This window comes from Trichoderma ghanense (assembly GCF_004382785.1).
Source record: "Trichoderma ghanense strain CCMA-1212 chromosome Unknown scaffold_2, whole genome shotgun sequence".
In the NCBI taxonomy this organism is placed as follows: Eukaryota; Fungi; Ascomycota; class Sordariomycetes; order Hypocreales; family Hypocreaceae; genus Trichoderma; species Trichoderma ghanense.
Genome location: NW_027395665.1, coordinates 1,454,472 through 1,481,047, shown reverse-complemented (window position 1 = coordinate 1,481,047; position 26,576 = coordinate 1,454,472). Strand labels below are relative to the sequence as shown.

Genomic DNA, 26,576 nt, shown 5'->3' with positions numbered 1-26,576 from the left:
GGGGGGGGGAGGGACGGATGGAGGCTGATGAACGTTTGGTCGAATGAATTCGACGGACCGTCTTAAACGCTCTTGGCCCATTTCACCTGCGCCTCTTGTTTCCGTGTCGTGTCTCTGCCAAGCTGTCCTCGTGCCAGGGGAGTTTCAGTGTCAAATGGGAGCCCTCGTTTTTGTTTCTCCGGCCCGTGCTTCAACGTGGGGGGAGGGGAAGAACAACGTGGGAGACAGTTGGTGCTGTCGTTGGCGCCGACGAATGCAGATGGAGCGGTCATATGCGAACCTGATGCTATGTTGTGATGTTGTGAGAGCGAGAAGCGCCGATTTTGGAGTACATGCGGACATGCATCCTGATGATCATCCTGCAGCTCAACTCCAAGGTCATGTCATGTCAGCAAGTCATGAGCCCCTGGGTAGGGCTGTGGCATGATTCGCGGTGATGCTTACTGGTACATGGGATGAGCAGCAGGTGCAAGAGGCATTCCCTCAGCCCAACGGTTGATGCTCTCTCCTTTCAAGTAGGTGGTTGCATCTTTTAAGCGGTAATACTATGGCTGTTGCGCTGCTTGCTACTCAACTCCGTCGACTATTGATATGCCTGCATGAAGGACATTGTACGCAACAAGAGGCGGTATGCACAAAGCAACGCCTGTGGACATGACCGCTCGGGTTGCAAACACCGGATGCTACTGTACCGTACGTCCTCTGATGGCACGCCAAGGGGTGTTCAGTTGCCAGTGATGGTACTGGCGGTTAGGTAGTCCCAATACTCGTACACACGCTCCGTACGACTTGTTCGAACCCTGTATCACGAGCAGCTGCTAGCTAGGTATAAAAGCTAGAGAGCAGGACCCCGATAAACCTGCCATCGTCACACATGGCCTCGAGCAGGGCTGCAAGCATTCCGAAGATGCTTGGCGCCTCGTTCCGGTGCTGCCATTGGCGTAACCAACAGCTATACCTACCTAGTACTATATAGCTGATGCTGCGTTGTGCGACCTCTGAGATGCCGTTACCGTTGGGTCGGGGAAAGGGGGCGAATGTTGATGAGCGCGAGTCCTTTCCGCTCTGTCCCATCATCTTGCGTGTGCTCTCTGTGGCTGAATATTATTGGCGATATATCATGGGTTGGTGGCAGTGAGTCGTAATGTCATCCTCGAGGCGAGGTGACGGCCTGTATGGGCACAAGTCTAGAGGAATCTCTCGCTGGCTGGAGAGGACCCATCTTCAGGGCTGACTCGGTACCGGTACTTGCCAGGGATAGACAACGTCAAAGACGTGAGTCAATTGCGTGCAAACGAAAGATTGAGCTTGTCCCGGAAAGCCCCAGAGTTCTTTTCCACTCAAATGACAACTTTCCGAACATTCGCATGCAGTCATCAGTCATCAATCCATTGAAAAGCAACACTGCCACAGGCCAAGAAGTCGCCATCGGATGTTTGATTGACAGATCTCACGATCCCTGTAGGGTAGCCTCCCCCTTCCCCTCCCCTCGGCTGCTTGGCGCAGGCGAAACAAAGCCACTTGGCGATGATGAGGGTGGCACTGCAATGAGGAACCTGGACGTGAACTGCCATGCCAACCTCTTGTGGATTGCAAAATGACTCTGAAAGCATGCAGCCATCAGCCGGACGTCTATCCACTGAAATCAACTCCCGAGTACCGCCCCCCAACAGTCTCCTATTATACCTACCACTGATAGCGGCAGTAGAGTGGCATGAGCAATGGCTCAGGCATCGCCCGACGCTGGCCGGCCTGTGTCATATGAAACGAACATCTTCTCTTCTCACCTACTCTCACTCCTTTCCCACCTCAGCCGCCGGGGTGTCTCATTCAGCTCGTTCTGGCCCATGCCAGGCCATGCCATGCCATGCCGTGCGCCGCTCCACAGCCAAGCCCGCCAGCCACTGAGCGATTTGCCGCATCAGCAAGCATCAGCAATCAGCATCACTGTGCAGACAACGAGTCTGTCATAGGTAAGCAGAGGAAAAAAAAAAAAAAAAAGAGTGTGGTGAGATTACTGGAAGCTCTGGTTACATGAGAGCCGAGCACGGAAAAAAAAATGTTCGTGCTGCCTCGTTGCACTTGATGAACAAGGTTCAGTTACCTCTCGTTTGTTGCACTGCTGCTGGGTGCAATGCTCTACATGTACTGGTACGAACACTGAAGTCAAGGTTGCTGTAGCGATGTCAAACCACGTTAAATTGTATCAAATCAGATTCAGATCGAGCCTGGGTTTATCAAAGCATTCAACTCGTCAGCCTCGGCACAGCGCTTTTGGCTGCATCCGTGCAATCTATCCCTCCGCACTCCGTGCAATTACGGGATCGGATACAGATTGGACGTCAGGCATTGCATGTGTAGTACTCGTACGTGCTCGCCCCGGTCGCTGGCGGCCGCCGGCCACCCAGCGCTGCCAGAGTCGCCCAAAGGGGCAAGACCAGAGGGCTTTTTCCTACTTGAATTTATTTTTGATTGAATTCGATTGATCTGTCTTAGCCCGCCTTGCAGTTGTTTCAGTGTTTCACACGCCCGCGCCGTCTCCGTAGCTGGTCATTGCGCCGCCAACAAGGCGCTGTAGGCATTTGACAAGGACTTGGCAACGGTTTGAAGCGAGAACTATACCGCGGGATTGGCGGTTTGATATTGAATCCATCTCGAATCACCGCCCCAAAGTACATCCATCACTCAATCGTACATATACTTCAGTCTCACTGCAGTACAGTAGTGGGCTACAGTGGACCTTTATAGACCTTCATGGACGCAGGCGTGATTCCTCTTATTAACCAAACGCTGTAGGTATGCATGACGAACTGGTACATACGAGCATCACGCTGCCCTCTCCGCAGTCTACGAAAGATCCTCTGCAACTCAACGTCTACTTTGCGTCTAGCTCGGCGGAGTGCCAAAAATGCACCAAATAAGAGACAAGAGAAAGAAAGACGAACGAAAAGCCTCGAAAGCAAAAAGATGGAGCCCGCGGTGGAGGACGGATGGAGGAGAAAGAGGAGAAAATTCTGGCTCTGTTTCCATCCGATTTGACGCTGGACGAATGTATGGGCTTCTAAGCACGCGCGCGCGACATTCTCGTCCGCGACCTAACATAACATACATCACGAGCGATGACGGGGAAGCATTTCAACCCGGGGGTTGGCTCGTACTACTACTAGTACTCCATTGGCTTGATATCCTTCGTCTTCTCGCCAACTGCGTGCATACAGCACATACATATGCTCTCAGCTGCTTTCCGCTGTAGCCGCAGGATTGTCTGACTTCGCCCTCCGCAACTCCAACTCTGCTTCCACAGCGCAGGTGCACGGGATGCCCAGTGCTCGGCTGGAGGGCTTCACGATCGAACTTGGATCGGTTCCATCGTTGGCACCGAGGTTCAGGTAGGCTGGTCTAGCCTGTGGAATCCAGCCATCCTTCTTCTCCGCATTTTTCCTGCAGGAATCTTCTTCTTCTCCCAGCGTAAATCGATGCTTGGCTTGCCGTCGGTATACGGGGGGATAGTACCGGCAAAGAGGCTCTGGCCCTTGTTCAAGTGCTAGCCCGTGAGAGAACTCGATGGAAGCTGGAGAAGATCTGTCGTGCCTGTGCTCGTGATTCGAGGGTGCCACTGCGGCTGTCCGTGCAGAGCAGAACGGAATCAGCTAGCAGCTTGAACTAGCAACGTAATAACTGTTCGCGATCAATTTCTGCAAAAGACTCTTTTGGAGGATCAGGCTATTACGGCATTGCCTGTACCTTATTGTCCATCGCTCGTAATAGTGCATGCACACTCGCAGCACTTGCGCCGACTGTTGGGGAGCCTCATTTCGCGGCAGCGCAGTTTCCAGCACCGCTCACACGGCCCCTACAGGGCGACAGAGTGCAGGCTAGCAGCCTGACCTGAACCCTCCAGCCATGTTCAAGTTTACCTTACTTTCATGCCTGGGACACCACCAGCGCTTGTGCTTGTGCGTCTGTACTTGTAAAGGTACAGTACAAGCGCAGGACAAGTTGCCCGGCATGTGCAGCCAACTCCGTTAGGCTAGGGACTGTACCTCACCTTGGATGCCTCAGCACACCGCAGCAGCCTCGGAAGACAACAGGGCAGGGCAGGGCAGGGCGGGCAGCCCAGGTACAGTACGCGGGCTTGGACGCCGTGCAGGTACTGTCATTTCCACCACAGGTCTCCGAAACTCCCCCTACGGTACGGGTACCGCTACAGGCGCGTGTGCAGGACCCCCCCAGTGGTCGCGCCCGGCCAGCCAACCGCCCCAAGGCGCTCCCTGCCGTCCCGTAATACTCCGTCCCATTGTGCTGCAGCTCATGCCTGTACTACTGCAGAACGGGGCGTCTCGTACCGATACTTTTCCTGGCTGCTGCGCCGTACTGTCAGTACAATTTGACTGGTCTTCCACCTGCAGCGAGTATCTGTACCCGCCGTCCGTACCTGTACTCCGACATGTACCTCAAGTACCTCACCTTACCTGACTGCGCGCCTCAGACGGCAGCAGCGACACACAGGCGATGGATGTGAGGTGAACACTCATTCAACTGGGAAGGTCCCCACCTCGACCCTATGAGTTTGACCTACTAAAGTAAGGAAGGGACATTCGTCCCAATCCGCCGTCACTAGGTAAATTATTGACTGCAATCATATCCTGCTTTTGCCCTTGCCATTTATTCCCTCTCGCCTGCTCTCTCGACTCTCCCCTTTGCCCCCCTTTAGTCTCTATTCATGTTCTTTGTTCCAACTTGGGCTCTTTTTGCCATCTCGTCGGTTTCCAGTTTCCTGTCCTCTTCATCTCTCTTCTTTTTTCCCTTCTGCCCGTCTCCTCACCTCCTCGCCATCTCCTCCCGCTCCTCTCAATTGCCCCTCTCACGCCTCTCGCAATTCGCCCTCCACCTACTGCGGCGTCTCTGCGTCTGTCTCGTTCAGCTGCGAGAGAGTCTCTTTTCCGCCAACAAACCTATTCAATTTTTTTTTCCGCCTGGGCGTGTGAACCTTAGTGTCGTGTCTAAGGTCAAGGCGCTTCGCTCCACCCCTCTGCCCTCTTTACTACTTAGTTGACGGGCCTTGAACCATTGACACTTATACACCAACGCCATTACCGCCACCACACAGCAATTTTTCCTACCAAGCATACCTTACGCAGCCCGGTCTTGTCATCTTGGCGCCATTTATTCTTATTAATACTTTTTTTTTCCCTCCCTACCCTACGTCTACGCCAGTGTCTTTTCACTGCCATTGACGCAGAAGAGATCAGCCACCGCGCCGGCTATTTCCAGCAGCCCCGGCCACGTCCCGCAGCACTGCAAAACTTCGAAACTCCCATATTAAGACAGCCGTCCACAGCATCGGAAAAAAAAAAAAAAAACGTCCAGGCTTGCTGGTTCTTCGACACCGCCATCCCTGCTGGGCCTCTGCCGCCCGTCTGCGCCTCTAGGCGTTTGTCCTCGCTCTCAGCAGCAACAGCGATTTCACGCAATTGCATATGTTCGCTTGTGCGTTTGCCCAGTCTCGATCTGACGCTGCAAACACCCCTCTTCGATCTTGTTGAAGCACCCGCCGCCTGGCCACAGCAATCAGCGACACTTCTTCCGTCCTGCGTCACAGCAGGTTCTGCCTACCCTGGAGCACCCACAGAGCAACTCCCCGCCTGCTGCGCTGCCGAGCCTCGATCGCTCTTCGTCGGCTTCCACTCTTGGACGTACTCTTTTTCTTCTTTTTGCCGCGCATTAGCTCTTGTTGCACAAGATCGTCATCCTCGCCTTTTTACTTGCTCCGGAATCAGCTTCCGCCGCCGACGCAATTCCCTCTGGCTCCCTCCATACAGCACCGAGCTCCTGTGCTGCATTCCCGTTGGTTCGCCACCGGATTGAGCAACGTCTGATCGCTTTTTGCTCGCCTAATAAACTCTCGACAAGCCGGCACTCCGGCCGACAAAAACCGCGCACGCCGACGAAGCTCACAGATAGCACGACCGGGCGCTTCCCAAGCTATTCAAGATGCCGTCCGCTCCGAACGAGTCAAAACCGAGCTCCGCTCAGAGCTCAAAACCGTCATCCATCAAGTCATCGCACGAGGGGGGGAAGAGGTCGCCTACCCTGGCATCGCAGAACGGCTCCGAAAGACTCTCTCCCTCTCCCAGCGAGACTCAGCTGAAGGTTGTCCCCGCCGAGAAGGCTTCGGTCAAAGATCGCATTTCCCGCATGTTCTCCAGCAAGGACGTTTCAAAAACCGCCCTCAATGGCGACGCGACCCCTCGCTCCCGCGGCCCTTCAATTAGCGGCACTTCCTCTCCCGCGCCGCGAAAGGAATCAATAGAAAAGCCCGCCGAAAGGACCCCTGCCAAACCCAAAGAACCCGCCAAGCCCAAGGAGCCGTCAAGTCGCTTCGTCCTCCTCCCCGAAGTCCCCGGCGGCCATGAGCACCACTTGAGATCCAGCCGAAGGCAGGAGAAGCTGTCCGACATGTGGCGAAGCATCATCGGGAAAAAACAAGAGCCTCCGCCTGACAGCGACCTTTCGCTCGTCTCCAACTGGGTCGATTCGCTGCGTCAGGAGAAGGAAGACGCAATCGACAGGAAGGGACCCCAAAACTCGACGCTGGTGGAAAAGTATGGCAAATGCCAGGAAATAGTCGGCCGTGGCGCCTTTGGTATCGTCAGGATATCGCACAAGAAGATGGGCACCAGCGGCGAGAAGCTGTTCGCCGTCAAGGAATTCCGCCGACGGCCTGACGAGTCGGAGAAGAAGTATAGCAAGCGCCTCACGGCCGAGTTCTGCATCTCCTCGTCCCTGCGCCACCCCAACGTCATCCACACCCTCGACCTGCTCAAGGACGCCAAGGGCGACTTCTGCGAGGTCATGGAGTTTTGTGCTGGCGGCGACCTGTACACCCTCATCCTGTCTAGCGGCAAGCTGGAGGTTCAAGAGGCCGACTGCTTCTTCAAGCAGATGATGAGGGGCGTCGAGTACCTCCACGAGATGGGCGTTGCCCACCGCGACCTCAAGCCCGAGAACCTGCTGCTCACCACTCGCGGCGCCCTGAAAATTACCGACTTCGGCAATGGCGAGTGCTTCCGCATGGCCTGGGAGACGGATGCCCACATGGTCTCTGGCCTCTGCGGCTCGGCCCCCTACATTGCGCCCGAGGAGTATACGGACAAGGAGTTTGACGCCCGCGCTGTCGATGTCTGGGCTTGCGGTGTTATTTACATGGCCATGCGGACCGGAAGACATCTGTGGCGCCTCGCCAAAAAGGAGGACGACGAGTTTTACGCTCGCTATCTGGAGGGCCGTCGCGACGAGGAGGGCTATGGCCCAATCGAGTCATTACACAGGGTACGGTCGTCTTTTCCGACGTTTATTTAATGTGCGCTGACATCTAGCTACAGGCTCGTTGCCGCAACGTTATTTACTCCGTGCTGGACCCCCATCCCACGCGCCGCCTCACGGCCGCTCAAGTCCTCAAGTCTGAGTGGGTTCGCGAGATCAAGCTCTGCAAGGCCGGCGAAGAAGGCCTTTGACAAAGAAAGAAACACGACTAGTGTACACGACAGAACGCTCTGCCTGAAGCGATGGCATCCGGTGCATGGGGATTCCCCATCCCTCGGGCCCCCTTGAACATATCAGCCTATCGCCTAATCTATCCTTCCCTCCGACATATCAAAAGGCAGAGCTAAAACACATGGACGACGAAACATGACCCAACGGAAAGGAGAAAACTTTTAATGATATCATGTGGCGAAATGTAAAATACCCCTTGGAACTGGCAGCTGGGATACTTTTGTCTTTTATTTCTTTTATTTCTTGCATGCAGGTGGAAGCGTCCGGGGTGGGAGCACAACATTGGAAACCCGCCCTTCACGCTCGCTTTTGCTTGTTAATGATTTGGCAGCCGTTGGATAATGCGGCTCGCCTTACATTTTCTTGTATTCCACACTTTGTCATTTACACTCGACCAAGCTTGAGCAATAGGCGAGAGGCGTTCTGTGCAGCCAAAAGAAGGATTCGGCAAGAACTGCTTTCCACACTGCTCAGACGTGTTGGATCCTGGGGAAGGGCTCTGGACGGCCTCTCCCATATGTGTCCCTGGACCCGATACGAAAAATTCTTCTTCTTTTTCTCACTTCTTCTTTTCCCTTTCCCCTTTCTCTTGGAACTACAGCAAAAGGAGTGGCGGCGGCTTTGGCGTACGAGATACATACAAGCAAGCTGAGAGCGAGGGGAGGGGGAGCAACCAGGAATCCAGGGGTTGGGCTGGGATTGGACACTGGCGTCGGGCAATGGGAATCGGGATAGGCTCTCTCACTGGTCGGTGGGTTATGGCCGCCTGAGTATTTGATGATTTTTGTTATCGTTTGGTTCTCTTCTGGGCAACTGGCGAAGGAGACAAACAAAGACGGAGTATGTTTGTGTTTCTGTGGGAAGAATGGCTTTTGTGAGCTTGTTTCAACTAAGCGATGTTGGCTTGCGTTGCTGTTTTGTCCGCTTGGCGCGGCTAGGTGGACTTGCTGAATCAAACCCCATTGTTTCCATGACAACTTGGGGGCTTCTCATGACTTTCTGATTTTCTGCATGTCTGCATCCCTTTTGCATGGTGCTCTGGCGTTGGGTTCTTTCTTGTTGGCGTGAGGCAGACAACATCACAGTTGGTCAGAAGCAGAATGACGTGCGTGGCGGCAGTAGCTTTGGCGGAATGGCAGCAGCTGGACGGTTTCTGTTACTCGCGGCCCCCATTCTGAGTTTCTTCACCGCCATTTGTTTCTTTGTTTAGTTATATAGCGACATTTACCTTGTGTGAAGCGAGTATCATGGGACATCTGGGATAAGTGCATCCTGATGATCCCACCCTACACTGGTAACATATAGAGGCGTAACATGACAGCAGCACATTACGTATATTGACGAGACATGAAAGTTTCAATCAGCCTTGGGTATCAAACACCCTCCCTCGTGTCCAAGAGAGTGAGAATTAAAGGAAAAGTGCTCAATGCCCGTGACACTCGATCTTTGTACCTAGGTAAGGTGAAAGGTAACAGGTAAGAAAGGCAAGGAAGGTAGTATCGAGGCGACAATCACAGTGGCAATCACCTCCGGGGCCATTCCCCCCGTCTTGGGCTCTGAAACGACGGAAGGATACTTGAACGGATCGGGAGATGGATCTAAGCTTGGCTATCTACCTAGGTAGGTAGGTACTATAGGTAATGGTCAAGTCAGGCGGTTGATGTAGTATGGTCATGAGACAGGTAGATCAGATGTGACTTTGAGCTATGGTGAATCACCAGCCATGCCGAGTTCGAAATCAGAGTTGAAAGTTTGTATTCGAATCAACATTTTTTACTCCTTCAAGTAAATGTTCAATGTCGACTCCATTTGACCCGAGGTACTCTCTGCTATGCTGCCTGTTGGATAAAACTACCTTAGCATGCCCAGCACATTGCGCCTGCAAAACACCAAGACAGACCAAATACCGGATAGGACACGGGACAATTACAAAAGAGAGACCGGAATTCGTCTCATATCGATCCTTCCACCTCCCCCATCCCTGATGTAAAACCAGCAAAAGCCTCCCCTCCTCCCAAAATTACAACGCATCCAACGCCATGTGAATTCCCTTTCGAAATTAAAACCGTCTCCACCCCGCCTTCCATATTCCCTCGGTGCCTCTGGGCCGCACCACTCAAGCATGTGCAGACAATCAAATACCTCCTTTTCCCTTCACCCCCTGAAAAGCCAATACTGTAGATATGTATCATAGAAAGAAAAGATACTACAAATCCCCTCTCTGTATGCGGCGAGCCTTCCAGGCGGCTTGCCATGTAGATCAAATGAAATGAAGAGACGATATAATGTAAAGTCCTCCTTGTTGCCAGCCCCGGTCCTTTGCGTAGAAAATCAAGGCCAGGGAGAGGATGTCGCCCTCCCAACAAGAAGCACGGATGGACATATGAAAAACACTAAAAGGATGGAGGAGAAAAAGAGGAAGAAGGGAGATACCATCCAGAAGAGCGAGGAAGAAGTCACAAAGGAAAGCATCCACGAGCTGCTCGAAGAGACAAGATATCGTTTCACCGTGACATAACCCAGAGCCCTGTCCCACTTCGCCTTGTCATACACACATTTAAACGCCATCAACATTAACATGGCCGAAAAAGGTGGCCAAGACCCTTTGATGGGTGCGTGCTGCACATTTGACAGGTTGCGTCCCTATGAATGGAACAAATCCCAGGCTCTGGAACACAGCTGCAGGAACTCCTCCTTCTTGGCTCGCTGTGTCTCGGGGCTGTCACGGCCGGCACCAAAGGGACCGCGGCGGGTAGGGGCTGGGCCATGGCCCAGCGGCGGGCTGCTGCCTTCCTCGTACTCGGCGCGCGTTCGCCTTCTGCTGGTGCTTCGAACGGCTTCGGGATGCCGGTTGGCGCCAGCAACGGGCGAGGGGGGCGTGGGAGGCTGAGGACCGCCGTAGTGGATGAGTCTGGGCAGCAGTTCTGGTCGCCCACCGGCCAGCTCCTGCTGAGCCTCTTCTGCAGACTTGTACTCTCTCAAACGACCAGACATGGGCTGCTGCTGGTGAGCAGGCGGCAGGCCGGGAGACAGCTGAGGCCTTGAAGCCGCGTGGCTAGGGTAGAGGGCGGAGGTGTGAGGTCCATTATCGGGATGGGCGGAGAGGTTCTGGCCAAAGACGTCGCTAATGGGCGGGAGCCGGTTTGTGGTCTGGTTGGCGTGGACGTGGTGGATGTGGGAGGTACTTGAGAGGTTAGAGGCCTGGTGTTGGACGTGCCTTGAAGGCGGCATCTGCTGGCCAGTGAAGCTGCGGCCAAGGGGTGCGGATTGGATGACTCTCTCGTTGGCAAACTGCTGATGTGAGGGCGCGACAATGGAGAGCCCGGGAGGCGCCTTATTCCTGCGAGACATGCCTGGCGTCTTGGCCGCGAACGGTGAGTCCTTGTCCTTGTCGGCTGGGCCGTCTCCCTTGGCGGACTGCTGCAGCTGCAGCCTTGCCTCGATAAGGCTTCGCTGTTGCTCTCGAACCGTCATGCTTCGCTGAAGCTGTTCCTTCATCACGGGATCCTGTGTCATGAAACCCGGGGAAAGGCAAGCAATGCCTACTTCTTGAATCCCGAGTCCGTCGCGCGCCGTCATTGGGTGGCCCGAGGGGGGGTTGGATCCGGCAGCGAGGGTGTTCTTGGACAGGTCCAAACGTCTGGGTCGGGGCCTTGATGCGGGCAGGCCGGGCGAGACTGGCTCTTTCTTAACGACAATCTTGGGGGCAGCGGCGACATCTTTTCGAGATCTGTCATGGCAATCAAAATCTGTCAGCAAGATGGACTCTACTCTGGTTGCACTGTAGCGAAGCAGAAAGACACCCAGTGACCTCGCGCAGGGTGGCGGCAAGCAAGAAAACTTACGCGTTGGGCGAAGGCCTGCCTGCAGTGGCATTGTCTGACTTGGGGCTGCCGTTGGACGGCTGTGCGGCGTTTGTTGCGGCCGGGAGTTGACTCCTGGCTTGTGAGGGCATCGCGTTTCGCTGCGCGGGCGGCGACGTTGAATTTGTCGGAGGAGCAGGGCGGTCGGTAGGGAAAGTGCTCCTTTCGTGAGGAGCCGGCGAAGGGGCCATGGCAATTGCGGCACTCATTCTGGCGGTACTGGTGCCGAGAGACGGATTTTATATGCGGACGGGGGCGAGAAGTGGTTCGCTGTGGTTTTGTTTCGAGCGAAGCTGAGCTGGATCAGCGTAGAAGCGCGCGGGCGCAGGGTTGTGCGAATATCGCTCGAGACAATTGTCGCGACTTGTCGAGACTGGGGAGCAGAACTCGATGGCGGAAAGCCAGGGTACCCCAAGAAGCCACCGCTGCCGCAGGTCACGGTAAGGTACGGTTCCTGGCTGATTCTGTTGGGCGCAGGCAATAAGAGAAGGGTAAAAAAGGAAACAAAGTCGCCCGATGGTTTGTTTTCCCAGAGTCCCCGAGGGTGTTTGACTGAGGGAAAAGAAAAGCAGGATTGGAGGCTCGCCCTGCCTTGTCTGTCGCAGCAACGACGGCCTTGGACAGCGCGGGTGACAGAGGGAGAGCGAAAAGAGAAGGCCGAAGTTGGGGGGAAAGGCGACGGCGTTTCAGGAGAGTGGTGATTGTCGATGTGGTTTGTCCGAATATATTGCGACTGGGCGAGCAGGTACGGGGTACTTCGTATTTGGGGCGATTGGGGCGGCACGAGTTGGGCGATGGCCGGTACCGTGTACTCGCACAAGCGCCCGTAGGTCCAGAACGTTAGTGCAGATGCATACACCCACGCGCACACCAGGGGTTGCCGAGGGCGGTTCCGGGGCTTTGCTGGCGAATGGGATCGAGGCGTTCCAGCAGACGGCTGGGCTTTGGTTGCGAGGATGGTATTATGGGAGAGAGAAGAGAGAGAGAGAGAGAGGATGAGGAGATGGAAGGCAGCGGCAGACGGGCGTCGTCGGCGAATTAGGCTTGTTGTCTTTGTCTGGCTCTATTTGTAGCTGCAGGACGGATCGAGAGAAGAGGAAGAAGCCACCCGACAGACAATCGAGAAAGTTCCGAAAAAAGAGACAAATCAGACGGAAGGGAAGAAAAGCGGCAGAGAGGAACAAGAGAAAGGAACGCGGGCGGCCGGAGGGGCAGGCGGCGTTTGTTTTATTTTATTTCATCTGGCCTCGCAAACGCGCGCATGAAGCATCCGGTCTGAATAGCCTCCCGCAGGCCTGAATGAAAGGGGCCCCCAGGTTCGTCACAGAGGGAGGGGAAAGTGACACGGATGCCGGGCAGCTCTCGAGGTGCTGGTGAAGCGATGGATGGGAGATGATGGATCGAAAACAGCATGGGGGGGGGGGGCGTGTGCGAGACAAAAGAATGATTCTGATCCAGCCTGGGTTGAGGCCCCGTCTTGCTCGTTTGGTCGACGTCGCAGATGTACCGCATGGTACCTGGGGCAGCAGCCGTCGCGGTGCTGGAGGCCCCGCGAGAGCCCTGGAACTGGGGCGATTCTGGCTTGCCACAGCCTGCTACAGCCCGCTACAGCAGTCCAAGCACCTGCGCTGCACTCGGGCAAGACCTCGATGGGGTACGCGCAGATACCTCGCGCTGAGACGGGCAGCGCTCTCGACGCACCGCTAGCGCCGTACTGGTACCCGGCCGCGCACGTGTGCCGCGTGCCAAACCCTTGTACAGGCTGGTACCAGGCCGATGCAGAGGGCGTGTACTAAGGAGCCAACATGGCAGATTGAAGCAACCGGGCACAGAATTTTGCAGTCGACGCCCATTTACTCCAGTAAAACTTCGCTCCAGACACGCCTGCGGTGCATCGGGGCTAGGCCAGGGCCAGGGGGGGCCTGGGCTCGCTGTCCCTGGGCCTTCAGCAACCTCTGACTGGATTGCTGGCGATCCACCGCCCCTCCGCCTCACCTGCGCTGTGCGAGCAGAAGCCCGTCACGAATCCAGCAGCCTGCGATGCCTGTCCACCCACCCGCCGCGGCCAAGGCTGGTAGGCTGTTTTACCTGCGGATGCTAGCAATTAAAAAAAAGCTGGAGACGGACTGGGCCAGTCCGTAACGATGGGATTATTTTCTCTGCTGCGACTCGGAGCGTGTCTGGAGAGGCGCCCGTCACGGGTCCCTGTTGTTGATCAGCAACGCCCTGTCGCTCCCCATCCCCAGCCGAAAGAGACTGCAGAGAGCATTGACGTTCATTTTGGGGGCTAATTTCACAGCATATCCATACAATCAAACTTGGTCTTATTTTTGGACGTGACGGTGACGTGCCTGATGCTCATCAGCCAGCCGGTGCTCAAACAATAGCGCCGTCCGTCGAGTTGCCAAACAAGCAGCGACGCAAGAGGGAGAAACAAAAAAAACAGAGGCCAGTGCTTTTCTGTTCTCAATGTCCAATATCACTTCGGAATGCCGCCGCTGTTGGCACAGCTAGTAGCGTCCCTTATCGGCGCTCCGCATCCCCGTGAGTGGATTCGACTGGACAAGACAAGACGAACTTGAGCCTGGTGCAGTAACATGAAGTTGACGACGCCGAAACCAAAAGGGCTGCCCGTCGCACCGCTCCTTTTGTTACACGGTACCACTAGCTCGCACGATGCAGTTGCCCGCAGACAATGGCCGTTTCGACCGGACGGAGAAAGAGTGCAAAAATTTTCATACTTGTAATATACTCGTAGTGGAAGAGAATGAGCAGCAAGAAAGAATCCAGGCTGTGTTGCCACTCGATGAGCTAATGCTGGAGCCGGGCCCCCCTGGCGCGGAGAGAGAGCGTTCGATATCTGTGTGGTGAGGCTGTAGCGTTTCAATGGTGAGACGCCTACCAAGTACTACCTCCTACCGACGCCGATAGAACGGCTGCCATCGCACGAGGGGCTACGGATTGGCTTGGGACAAGTGCGAGATGCGTCTGATCCAATGCCTCGTAAATCCCGAACAAAACGCAATGAAGAAGTGACGAGTCCTCCCCACATTGCTAGCAGACAGGATCAATCCTCGCCTACCTACGGAAACAAGATTGGATCTGCTCGCCGTCCAGGTGTCGCGCTACAAGGTTGCATGCTAAGAAGAACGACTAATTAGTAGCTGGAAAAGCTAGTCCCTCTGGCCCTGTCGATCTCTTCGACTTCACGTCACATGGAGCACCGCCGCAGAATACGACTGACGATAGTCCCCGTCGTACAGAAGTACGTGTATCACGATTCGATTCGTTCTTGGCTCATTGTAGGCATTTGCTTCGCAGACACAAGCTGCTGGCAATACGAGATCGCATCGGGGTCCATGACTTTGACTGGCGCCTCAACTACCGTGTAATCGGCGACCACGATGAGTTGTGGCTCTGATAGACATTGAAGTCTCGACAATGGGAAACAAACTCTTTGCCGGCGGGGTCGCGATCGCTGCTCCCTGGCTTTTCTCGTATCCAGTGTTTTGCAAACACTGCTTCACTGCTCCGTATTTCGCAGTATTGGTGTACATGTCGAAGGCATCGTTAACGTCTTGGCAGCATCGGATATCCTCCTCATCTGCACCAATATACCTGCAGACGGAAAGAAGACGTAGCCGGCCATGGCTCTTCTCATAGTCGGCAGACATATTTCATCTTGATCTATAGCTTTCCCTCTCCTGTTCTTCCTCTCCAGGGCATTTGGATCTTTAATAATGATAAAGAATTACCTGGAGCTGCAGTCTCTGGGTGGGTGTTGCAAATACCGTACGTACGAGTACCACCATGCGATAGATTGCTCTGCTGCATGACCCCTCAAGAGGAACCTCCAAGCTACCAGCAGCCGCTCCTAACAACCACACCCCCCTCTATCCCTGTCAGCTTCTTCCCAAACGGTCCTGCTGCCCGTATGTATACGATGTTACCTGTCTGTACTGCCGATGCGAGGGGCCCGGTCTTTGCGACATCACATGTGCCTTTTGTCCGCGATATGGCAAACTTCAAGGTTATTATCGATGCTACGTGGCTATCTTCTTTTGATCAAGATCATTTGGCAAGTCTAGCTGGCCTCTTCTGGTTGACTGAGACATGGGCTTCGGAGAGACTGTAGCCAGATGCAACCCTGGCTGCTCACTTCATCTTCTCCCCATCTCAAACCAGGAAAGAGGCTTTGGAAACTCCGTTTGTTCAAAACATCAGGTTGTCAAAAAAAAAAAAAGGACCAAACGCAGCTTGTCACTTTTTGCCGTTAGGGTTCCCGATACTTCCCTGCTTTTGCTTGGAATTACCCGGAGCCCATCATGGTCTGGCTAGGTGGCGCGTTTATCCCTTCAGGATGGAAACATCAGAACAGGAAAAAAGCCCCCCTGGGTTCCGAAACCTGCCGCGTTTGAGCATTTTTGCCACTTGGCCTGGCTTCTGCCGTTTCCGTTTGTCGATCCGGCTCGCGCGCAGTTTCAAAGTTGCTGTCACTTTTTGTGTGCATCCAGTGTCTGGGACCCTGAAATCCATGGCCCTCCAACTCGCCCGCTGAAGCTCCCTATGCTTATGGCAACACATAGGCGCCCACTGCAACCCACGATTCCTACAATATCCCGCCTGCCGTCAGAGAAAGGCTAATGATGCCTGCAAATTTCAATCGGATATCAAGGCTCATGCTTCATTCCTCGTAACTCGATGGGATTTTACGCTCCTCTCCTGTGTCTTCTCCTCGGGACAAGCCCCGCCGCAACCAAACGCTATTCCGCCTCACCATGTCCACTGATTTTCGATACTCGAACGAGCTCGTGCCCCATCGTGGCTCATGCGCTCAAATGTGACAGGTACAGGTACGGTAACGGGTACGGTATTGTATTACTCCTGGAGCTGGAGTCAGGGGAGGGCTGGCATTGGATTGATCTTGGTACATATACTCGTAGGGAACATTGTCGACGTTCTGCCCAGTACTTCTGCACGCCCGTAGCATCTTTCTGTAGGATCACGATCCTGACCAGCGTAGCCTCATCTAAACAATAGATGACTACCTTCTGGTCTTTGCGCACTCTGCGGCTTCTTGTCCAAATTGGTTTGCTTTCCGTTTGATGTTTAGAAGCAAGCGAGCAGGCAAGCAAAGCCCGCCGCGGATTTACCCGCCCAGCTATCAAGCGCTCGGACAGGCGAAAGACGGTATTCTTCGTCGATGCACTGCTCCCTGATGTTCTAACTGCAACGAGGCACAAACGTACATACACATATACATGGCACCAAAACTTGTCGCAGCCCTATTCGCGGACCCCCCCCAGCAGGACATGCCCAGGCCGACATCCATGTCAGCTACCGCTCACATCAGACGACTTTATGATACTACGTACAGTACAGTAGGAGGCAAAAAGCGTCGCTCCTTTGGCAGCTTTCTTTGATTTTCCCCTTTACTTTAGGTGTCTGACAAACAGTTTTCGCAGATCAGATCATCCAGGGCGGGATGCTGCGCGCCTCCTTTTTTCAAACGCACTCGTCGTTGCTTTTCTCAGGAGTGTTTTTGCCACCGCAAATGGACTCTCATGACGAGGCCTTTGAGAGAAACACCACGAAAAGAGTCTGGAGTTGACTCTCGATACAAGTAAGGACAAGGTACAAACACGAAGACACGCCCGTCTCCGCTACAAGGTCCTAAAATCGCTGCTTCACCTGAGACGACGACGTCTCAGGTCGAGTGGGACACTAACTCGTTTTTTTCCCTTTGCTGCTCTGGCAAGGCTGCAGGGGGGGGGATCCTTAGGCTTCTCCAGCCCCCCCCCTGTCGGTTTGAACCGCTCGACTTCAATTCGCTGGACGTCGCCGCTTTGCTTTGGAGACTCGACTGTTAGCTCCGTTTCAGCCCAATTGCTGCGATTTGCTGCGAGTCCGAGAGAGTGCAGCAGTAAGACGATGCAGCGATTCTTGAGGGGATCGGGCTCGGACCTTTGCGATTCGGAAAGAGGAACCTTTGGAGGTTCATCAGCCTGCTGCCGTTTGGTTTCATCGTGGTTTGTTTGGCCGAACGGAGCTTCGTGAACGATACAAGGAGAATGATACGCAACAACAGCCTGACGAACACTCCGTCTCTCCTCTCTCCATCATCATCGTCATCAGATCCCTGTTTCGCTCTCTTGCCATCCGTGCACGACTTGCGTGTCCTCTATCACTACTGAATAAGCAGGCATTTGATCTTTCTCACAAGTGCTGCCCATGATCCAATGATCTCTTCACCCGCGTTAACACGAAATTGCTCGTGACAGCAGCCTGCCGCGAGCTGATTTGACCGCGTCCAGGGATCTCCTCTCTCTCTCACCAGCTGCCGAGAGAGAGAGAGGCTCGGGGTTTCTGTGTGCGACAGATATGAATGGCATGTGATGCATCTCGGTGGGGGGTTTCTTCTTTGCTTCCTCTGAATCTGTGACCGTCTCGATTCGACGACGTCCTTTTTCTATGGCCTGTAACACTCAAGCTGTCCGTATTCCTGTGTTGGAGCCCCATCCCCCAGCGAAGCGGCGTTTCGTGTGTAACTGCACGCTGCATGCGAGAGAAATTGTTCGAGTCTCTCTGTGCCGTACGACAATTCACACCGCGCGGTTGAGACGGCCTTGATACGAGATGATACATGCATCTGGCCGGATCCTTTGTGTAGGTAGGTAGCTTGAAATCTGCGCATATTACGAGGCACACTAGAATGTGTGACTATACCACTACGAACTCCGTCGTATCATCACATCATCACGCAACCTCGGAGTAGTACTTGTGTGTGAGATTGTGAGAAAAGGATGATGATGCGCATGTGGGATCTGACATTTGGCTGTCCAGCCAAGCAACACGGCTGCCCGAGATTTGAGGCTGGGATCCTTGCGGAGCAATCGACGAAGATTAAGCTCGCATACGTAGGTGGATCGTGTAACGAAGCGATAGATCCCTGTGAAAGAAAAATGAGAGACGGCATTCTTCTTCGTCTTCTACCGCGCGGATGATATACGAACATCCAGATTCTATATCATGAGCCGCAACGATAAAAGGGAAAAAAAAAAAGAAGAAGCCATCTACATTTCCCATGCAGCAAAAAGAAAACGCGCCCGAGGGGGGGCTCGAACCCCCAGCCTTGCGGTTAAAAGCCGCACGCTCTGGCCAATTGAGCTACCCGGGCCTAGTCCTTCGTTTGCTTCAAAATTGCACATTATATACCTCTGCGGATGGCGAGACCGAAGTGCAGGATATAACATCTACCCACGAAACGGGTTCTCTTTCGGAGCCTCCCAATAGAGACAACTGCTCTGTATATAAGAGACCTATTTCAAATTTCAGAGGGCTATTGGATCATGTCTATATATCTCGTTGACGTCTAGATTCGACAACACATAATAATGATGCCAGCCGCGAGCTACTTCACGAGCATCAGAACTCAACAGATGGAAGCTGCTCAAAATACATCACGAAAGATCAGTACAAACTTGGACATGGAAATTTTACTGAAGCACTTTTTGTCAGACAGGAGTTCTGTCGAAAACATTGACTGTGCTCCAAGTACATGTACTTCCATGACATACCGATGTGACGTCTCCCATGGATCAAATGGAAGGGGCTGAACGCCCTTGAGCGTCCCAAGGGTGCCAACCTTTCGACGCTCGTTCATGAGTTTGTTTATTGCCCACCTGGTTACTTGCGACTGGTGGTCATAATGGCAGCAGTATCTACTCAGCTAAGACGTGACCATTACATCTCGCAGGGCGACGCGCTCCAGGCTTCACAGCCTCCAGTACTGGGCGCGGCGTATAACACAAATACCTAAGCAAACAGATGCCGTAACCTTCAGACTCAGTATCGACCTCCTCGTGAAGCAAGAGTCGCTCTTATCCTTTGAGAGATTCAACCGTGGCCAGTTTGGCGTGCAAACGACAGGGAGACGAACTGGTTCTGGCCAATGGGCCTCTTGATTATACCTTTGAAGTGAGACTCCTCTGCTTCTGCTGTAAAGTTGGTGACTTCATCGGCGCCTCTGCATTTTTGTTTGTGGAAGGAACGTGAAGAAGAACCGTCGCTTCTCCTTGATTGACAAGCTACATGTACCGACCTGAAGCCATCTCATCTGCAGCCCCGAGTGCCACTGGTATCAAACTCAATAACGAACTCTTTCTGGTCGATCCCTTTGCTCAGAGCGTCTCGCCGTGAGCTTGCTGAATTGAAGTTTTGCATACGTCTCATAAGATAACGGTCGATATCCTCCATACTCTGTAGTAGACGGTCAACTTGGGGATGGTCCGATAAGCAGAGCGTTAGGTAGACGCAGGAGATTTGATCTGTGGCATGCATTTCATGTCTCTAGAATGGCACATGCCTTGCTCCACTTATTAACGTATATGAACGAGAGTCCTGGGGATTCATGTGGATGATCCCGAAGTGTATAATTGCATGCTTGCAGTATCAGGACCTGCTGATGAATCCCTCCTATTGCCCCTTTCCTTGGTCTCAAAGAGTATGACGCTTCATTGAGATACAGATTATCTCAAGGATACCTGACAAAGTAGAGAAGATACTTGGCTGGTTCCAATTTGATGGCCCAATCAGCAGCTCATCATATGAATGACACATAATACTATAGCTAGGGCTACTAACAGACTTCATCCTTCATGCTTGGCCACACAGCCACGGTGAGTCCGTTGGTAGGACGACTGAAGGGACTGACCGAATCACAAAGTCATGATACAATCCACAGTCGCAGCTTGTCCCCTTGTGTTGTCAACGCTGAGACCTTGGGCATGTCAACAAAGGCCCCGTCGTTCAGGCCATAGGACAACGTCTTCTTGACTCAGGGAACAAAATACCTGCGCCGGTAGGGGCATGTACATCCGAGTACATTGTCTCGTGGCAGGACACAGCCATGAAAACTACCATCTCCACGCCATCTGGGGTGTCGAAAGTCATTTAAGGAAACCCATAAGCAGAGACCGGTATGGACTCTTGCCAGGGGAATACTGGTGGTGACGGCACAGGCTGCAGTTAACTGAGACCCAGGCGGCGATACGGCATCGCCCGAAGGTACAGGCAGAATCCCCTGCCGGCCCCCTCTTAATAGATGGACACCTATATAAGTCTGCGCGTCTGAATCTCTGTTGGTTGAGGTGCCGCGATAGGTGACTAGTAACCTTGTCAGCATCGTCTAGCTGTGCTTTCGAGTACATCTAGGAACAAGGCGAAGCCAATTAACAGACCTATATTGAGGTACGCAAGAGCCGTGTTCTATAGCTACTGACGGATCAAACTAGTGTCCTGGCCCTGCGAATAAGCATAGTGCCGGAGCTCTCGCTGTTCAATTTCGACGCTCTCTTCAGTGTCCATCCGATAACCAGCTCCTGACCACTCTGGATATCGCTCGTCATCCACAAACCGAGAGCTAGGCCCGATCAACTGATCATACGGCATTATCTCTCGCCATTCGTAGAAGGAAGCATCTGGATCCCATGAGGCAACCGGGTCAGGTTGAAGGCCAAATGCCCTCGTTTCACGGGCTTCCAGGTCCATTACAAAACCAATGGCTGTCTCTACTGTGGTTTTGACGGCGTTTCCTCCGATGTAGCCATCAATCTTGTCGTCAATGGGTTCGAACGTGATTGGCTCACTAAGCCCATCTTCGACGCCAGTACGCACAAGGATGACGGAGATCCGGCCTATTGAGCTCGAATCTTCGCCATTCCAATCTGCGGGGTTGAGGACGAGAAGGAGGGCTTGGAAGAGTGGTTGAAGGACGTAATGCTGGTGGTCAACAACGGTGTTATTTCCTGCGGTTCCCGCGGCAATCTCTCTATCGTATTCTGTTCGACGCTCATTGATCTCTGCGCAGACAGCTCTGTTCAGGGACATGATGCTCTGCAATATGGCCGGCGACGGAGTGTCTGTGTCTCTGAGAGCGATGACTTTGGTAATGAAACGACCGTACTCGATCTCGCTTCGATAAGGCTTGAACCATCGACGATAGATGTAGTTGTTGAGTATACCCGCAAGCCGCCAATGACCCCTGAGGATATAGAGGGGGACTGACTTGTTGCAGATATCTTGGAATTGATAGCTCGGTATGCGAGGCAGAGGTTCGTCAATCGGAGGGTCGTAGGTACGCCAGGCACACATCCAAAACTGGTGACCGCGATGATCTGCTTCCAGGCGGGTGCGGAGATACCAGAGCTTCTCTTCTCTTGTGATGTCGTCGAAAGGACGATCGAAGCATCTGACCACTGACACTTGATGGTAGCTCAGCTCCATGACAGGCTACTGAGAGAGTGGATCGGACTGGTGTGTAGATATCACGATCGGAGTAGTTGAATGTATCTCAAGAGATGGATAAAAGAAGGGCAGAAGTGATGAGTGGCGGCAGAATGTTGAGAAGAAGCGAGGTTATGACTAGGTATATATAAGGTATCTTGATGAGTACCTTAGGTAGGTATGTATGCGAGTGAGTCTGTACGTGTATGTGTCCATGTTGCCAGCAGAAACTTTCTTGTACGTGGTGGCGTGTTATCCATGTCAGCCACCTTGAGTTCACTACCTAGGTATGGTCGAGTCCGTGTACAGCCGAAGTCTCAAGAGGAAGCGAAGATAGCTCCTACGCCGCTATCAGTCTTCTCACAGGATTTCCATCTACGGTATCGCGAGATAATTTTTGCTCAAGGTATGTCTAGAGTTTCGGTGGCGTCTTCCCCTGTTCAACCTGGAAAAGGCTTGAAAAATAGGGCTTAAGCTGAAACTCGTCTGCATTAACCACATATTGCGTATACATTTGTTGTTCAAGGGCGAATCATGGCCTACTGGCTTAGTGTTGGGAGAGGCTTTGATACGGCCCGATGTCGCTTGATGCCGCGAGCATGTTCAGCATGCCTACATCGCGGACCCTCTGCAGATGTACTCGACAGGAGGATTTGAGGCGCGTTGTGACGAGAAGACGGGGAAGAACCAGTTGGGCCACTCTGAAAGACGTTCAACTTGAGGGTCCCGGCCATCAAGGTTGACTTTGACGTCGGCGTCGGGAGTCGAAGAAACAAACGCGGCTTGACACCAAGAACTTGACATACCATCCCAAGCTTGCGGATGTGGCGCCTCATATGCGCCACCCGATTCCGCGTCGCTTCCGTAATCCGGCAGGCGGAAAAAAAGCGCCCCACTTCTCGGCGCTGCGTCTTTCATCAAAATTTCATGAGCCGCCAAATTTCTGTTTTGAGAGAAGAGCCAAACGACGGGAAAATCAGAAACCGTGAAGACTAATCCATCTCATTTGCTTATCCTCATTCTTCACAAAGCAACGAGGCTATTTACTGCCAAATTTATTGGCAAACAGGGTCAGAACTCTTGTCACCGCCGAAAGGGAAAAGATGCCTGGACGAACAAGAGCGCAGGAGGACGTCCCGTCTGCGGACGCCGATATGCACGATGTCCCGACGTCTGCTCAGGACGAAACCAACCAGGATGCGGAAATGAGGGAGGATGCCGAGGCCGAGGAGGAAGAAGAGGAGGAGATCGAGCCTCAGCGAGTGCGAATCGTAAGGCCGGAATTTCTCACCATGAGAGCAGAGGAATTCTTGATGCGCTAACGGAGATGTGACAGCTCCCTGGTTCAACGGACACGGCGGCATCGTTTGAGTTTACTGACGAAGGCCACACGCTGGGGAATGCCCTGAGATATGTCATCATGAAAAAGTACGTTTGCGATCCGTGGGCCTTGTGGAAGGTCGAGACTAATGCTCGTTCAGCCCTGATGTCGAGTTTTGCGCCTACTCAATTCCTCATCCCTCTGAGCCCAAGATGAACATTAGAATACAGACATACGGTAAGACTAGCCTTTGATGAATGATGAGTCCGTGTTAGTGCTAACACTCCTGCCTGCAGACGGTACGGCCGTCAATGCCCTTAAGAAGGGCCTGAGCGACCTCCAGGACGTGTGCGACGTGGTCGCCGAGGAGTTTTGGACAAAGAGGCAGCAGTTCAACTCAGAGCAGGGCATTGACCGATGATTAAGGCAATGACGGGGAGAAGCGGTAATGGATGGAAAACTGGGCTGCTATGCAAGAGAAAAAAAATGGGTATATCACATGCATAGGACGGTCACTTGTATATGGGGGCATTGTACGATTTCATGGCGTTTGGCAGGGTCTGGCACAAAAAAAAGATTCTTTTACACAGAGATATATTTACAAAACTGATATTTTTCTTGCATTTGTCCTTTCTAATTTCGGCCCTATTAGAAGATTCGTTAGCCCTCCATATGTCGGCCTGTGCCCATGCTGCTTTGCAAGCTCACCTCTAAGAAGCCAGACATGAAGTTGGACGGAAGTCTCTTGTCTCCTCTAAAGTTGTCGCTGAAATAAGACATGATGTGCGTCTGCTGCTTCCAGAAGTTCATAGTCTCCTGTATTGAAACCCCGCGATTAGCATGTCGTCCTTCTTTCTACCCCGTACAAGCAGGAAGCACGGGTTCTCTTCCGAGGCGGCCGTTTCGTACCTGGTATTCTGCGTGGGACTTGAAGAGAAGGACGTCGACGACGGGCAGCTGGTTCGTGAATCGGTGTCGCTCAAACTCCTGTCGGATCCGCGTCCGCAGGGCAGAGACGGGTAGAGGGACATTGTACATGGTCTGGATCTCCGGCGCCTGCGTTTTCGCTCCATCAGATTTCGTTCCCCAACGTATAGCACGCCCGAGTTTTCAACAGGCACTGTTCGGAAATCCATATCGCAACTGATATATGGCCTCGTGGGGGTAGATCGTGGGACGTACAGCTCGGATCCATTCGCGGTAGGAAGAAAGGACTCGACGCTTCGCATCCGACCAGCTGGTCGCTGTTCGACACGTTAGCTTTGCCAGACGTTTGGAGACCAGATGCAAGACTCACACTGCGCCGTCTTCTTGGCGAATTGGGTCGGCGTAACGGCCATGGCGGGCGGTGGTTTGCTTTGTCGGCGCAGGGAAATGCGATGCCGTGACGTTGAAGCTGGTCCCCCCAATTGAAGCCATGCCCACCTGCAAGTCTGGATGCTTCACGTGACGAGGTGCCATTGGACTTCTTGGGATGCGCCACATCGGTACGGAGGTACTTGAGCATTTGCCCCTCGGCTGTGGCTTAGCTCAGCCTTGTCGACGCGCTTCTGGAACCTCGCCCAAGCTTATTCCTACCTACCGTCACGAGTGATTGGAAATCTCGAATTCAGTCAGATCTTGAACAAAACCAACTCTCTCTGCTGCCATTCTTCCCCTCGTACTCCCTTCACTCCCTTTTCTCCCTATTTTCATACAAAATGCCGGCCATCAGGCATTCCTCAAAACGAAAGCCCCCGCCAGAGGGCTTCAGCGACATCGAAGATGACCTCCTGGTCTTTGCGAACAAGATGAAGGACGCGCAGAACAAGCCCCCGCCACCCGGCCCGAAGCACATGGCGCAGTGGGAGATCTTCCAGATTGCGCATCAGCGGAGTCGCTACGTATACGATCTCTACTACGAGAAGGAGGCCATCAGCAAGCAGCTGTACGAGTGGCTGCTGAAGAATGGGTATGCCGATGCGATGCTCATTGCGAAGTGGAAGAAGCAGGGCTACGAGAAGGTATGTTGCTGCCCCTTTGCGTCACCGGTACCATTTTCATGTGTGTATGGCATCGTGCTAACAGTTTGAATAGCTTTGCTGCTTGCGCTGCGTACAGACGAAAGAAACAAACTTCAACAGCACGTGTATCTGCCGAGTTCCGAGAGCTCAGCTGAAAGAGGACGGCGATATGCAGTGCGTTAGTTGCGGCTGCAGAGGTTGTGCATCCAGCGACTAAGAAGAGACGATGACGATTTGGATTCAAAAGACTTTCAGCAAACATTGAACAGGCGTTAGGGCGTTGTGGATCAGGAATGCGATCAAGTTACTCCAAGCACGGAGGGGAAGAGAGAGGGAAAAGGTATAACTATGGCTTGTTGTTGGGAACGAAGAGGTAGATATCCTGAATCTTAGCTGAACAATACTCTTTCTAATAGCATGCTGATCATTTTCCCGCAATCTCCAGTTGAACTCCAATGTGATTCACTCTCCGCCTCACCTCTTCGAAAATCCTGGCCGGCCCCGACCAAAGCGGATGCTCGTAGGGACAAACTGTAGAGCCGACATGGCCCCTGTCAGATCTGCCATGTCAGTGTCGACTGATTTCTCCGGCTTTGCTTTGCTTTTATCCGCCTGTGTTGTGGTTGAAGACAGAGGGGCCTGGGACTTGTTGTCGGAGTTGGGCGCCCCCTTTTCTAGCGTGTTCGCACGACGACGAAGCTCCTTGGCCTGCGCTTGGGAGCCAGCTGAAGACCTGCGCCGATGGCCATTCTCGATGAGGAGCGAGCGCTTGCCGTCAATGCCTTCCTTCGTGACGGCAAAGAAGAAGTTCTTGGGGTACATGTGCTTGTCGATCAGATGAAGCCGCCTCTTCTGCGGAGTCATGCACTTGCGCTCGCACCCCTCAACAAAGCAAGAATACTGAAACATGTTAGAGCAACTCTATACCCACGGCAATAGTCAGAGAGAATGAAGCAACTTGCTTACCGTGTGCTCGCCCTTCTCCCTGGCAACCTTTGCCAAGGGATCATGGCATTCTTCGATGTGTATACCGAGAAGGTGGTCTGTGGGGAAGTTCTTGCGGCACTCGATACATCTGTTTGTGTGGAACATGTGATAGTGAGCCTCGTAGTCGCCGTAATACCGGAACCCCAGCGCTTCCTTGTGAGGGGGCAGTGAGCATCTCATTACGATTTCGCCGTCGTCGTCTTCGACGTCTGAGTCGAGGCCGGCGATTTTCGAGACCGGGTGACGGTCAGCGTCAGCGGTTGCGAGATGATGAGAGTCCTCGGCTTGAGGATCGAGTTCTAGATGCTCCTCCGGCTCTCGTGAGCGCTTCATCTTTTGTAAATGCACGGTGAGTCTTTGTGGGGCAAGATGTGTATTACTTTTGATGCGGACCAGCGGTTTTTCGTGATGAGGGCGTGACGGTGAGGGGGGAGGGGATGCGGATAGATGCAGATACAGGCAGACGGGAGGTTCAAGGTCGAGGAAGAAAGCAGACTTAAGGGCTACAGATCAAAGTAACATAGAATAAGCAGAACAAAAGCTCGCTGAAGGTGAATCCGA

At 53.3% G+C, this 26,576-nt stretch overlaps 7 protein-coding genes across 7 annotated transcripts; 3 read left to right on the top strand and 4 right to left on the bottom strand.

Annotated features, from left to right (window-relative positions):
* Positions 1–5,994: 5,994 nt before the first annotated feature.
* Positions 5,995–7,517, top strand: CCMA1212_002867 (Serine/threonine-protein kinase hal4; the record flags this gene model as incomplete). The annotated part of the gene is made up of 2 exons (XM_073700235.1): positions 5,995–7,332; positions 7,386–7,517. The coding sequence occupies 2 exons, from the start codon at positions 5,995–5,997 to the stop codon at positions 7,515–7,517; spliced, it is 1,470 nt and encodes a 489-aa protein (XP_073561244.1).
* A 2,683-nt stretch (positions 7,518–10,200) lies between these two features.
* On the bottom strand, positions 10,201–11,629 carry CCMA1212_002866 (uncharacterized protein; the record flags this gene model as incomplete). The annotated part of the gene is made up of 2 exons (XM_073700234.1): positions 10,201–11,287; positions 11,403–11,629. The coding sequence occupies 2 exons, from the start codon at positions 11,627–11,629 to the stop codon at positions 10,201–10,203; spliced, it is 1,314 nt and encodes a 437-aa protein (XP_073561243.1).
* Positions 11,630–20,256: 8,627 nt separating this feature from the next.
* Positions 20,257–21,804, bottom strand: CCMA1212_002864 (uncharacterized protein; the record flags this gene model as incomplete). The annotated part of the gene is made up of 2 exons (XM_073700233.1): positions 20,702–21,804; positions 20,257–20,585 (listed from the first exon to the last, which is right to left on the bottom strand). Exons 1-2 carry the CDS (start codon positions 21,702–21,704, stop codon positions 20,257–20,259), a joined length of 1,332 nt encoding a protein of 443 aa, XP_073561242.1. The 5' UTR covers positions 21,705–21,804.
* Positions 21,805–22,773: 969 nt separating this feature from the next.
* CCMA1212_002863 (DNA-directed RNA polymerases I and III subunit RPAC2) lies at positions 22,774–23,446 on the top strand (the record flags this gene model as incomplete). The annotated part of the gene is made up of 4 exons (XM_073700232.1): positions 22,774–22,975; positions 23,041–23,132; positions 23,186–23,262; positions 23,322–23,446. The coding sequence occupies exons 1-4, from the start codon at positions 22,808–22,810 to the stop codon at positions 23,444–23,446; spliced, it is 462 nt and encodes a 153-aa protein (XP_073561241.1). The 5' UTR covers positions 22,774–22,807.
* Positions 23,447–23,658: 212 nt separating this feature from the next.
* CCMA1212_002862 (uncharacterized protein) lies at positions 23,659–24,365 on the bottom strand (the record flags this gene model as incomplete). The annotated part of the gene is made up of 5 exons (XM_073700231.1): positions 23,659–23,670; positions 23,734–23,841; positions 23,935–24,081; positions 24,208–24,269; positions 24,323–24,365. 5 exons carry the CDS (start codon positions 24,363–24,365, stop codon positions 23,659–23,661), a joined length of 372 nt encoding a protein of 123 aa, XP_073561240.1.
* A 374-nt stretch (positions 24,366–24,739) lies between these two features.
* Positions 24,740–25,245, top strand: CCMA1212_002861 (Pre-mRNA-splicing factor BUD31; the record flags this gene model as incomplete). The annotated part of the gene is made up of 2 exons (XM_073700230.1): positions 24,740–25,028; positions 25,102–25,245. The coding sequence occupies exons 1-2, from the start codon at positions 24,816–24,818 to the stop codon at positions 25,243–25,245; spliced, it is 357 nt and encodes a 118-aa protein (XP_073561239.1). The 5' UTR covers positions 24,740–24,815.
* Positions 25,246–25,502: 257 nt separating this feature from the next.
* On the bottom strand, positions 25,503–26,348 carry CCMA1212_002860 (Zinc finger protein 511; the record flags this gene model as incomplete). Its single annotated transcript, XM_073700229.1, has 2 exons — positions 25,503–25,928; positions 25,995–26,348. The coding sequence occupies 2 exons, from the start codon at positions 26,346–26,348 to the stop codon at positions 25,503–25,505; spliced, it is 780 nt and encodes a 259-aa protein (XP_073561238.1).
* Positions 26,349–26,576: the final 228 nt, after the last annotated feature.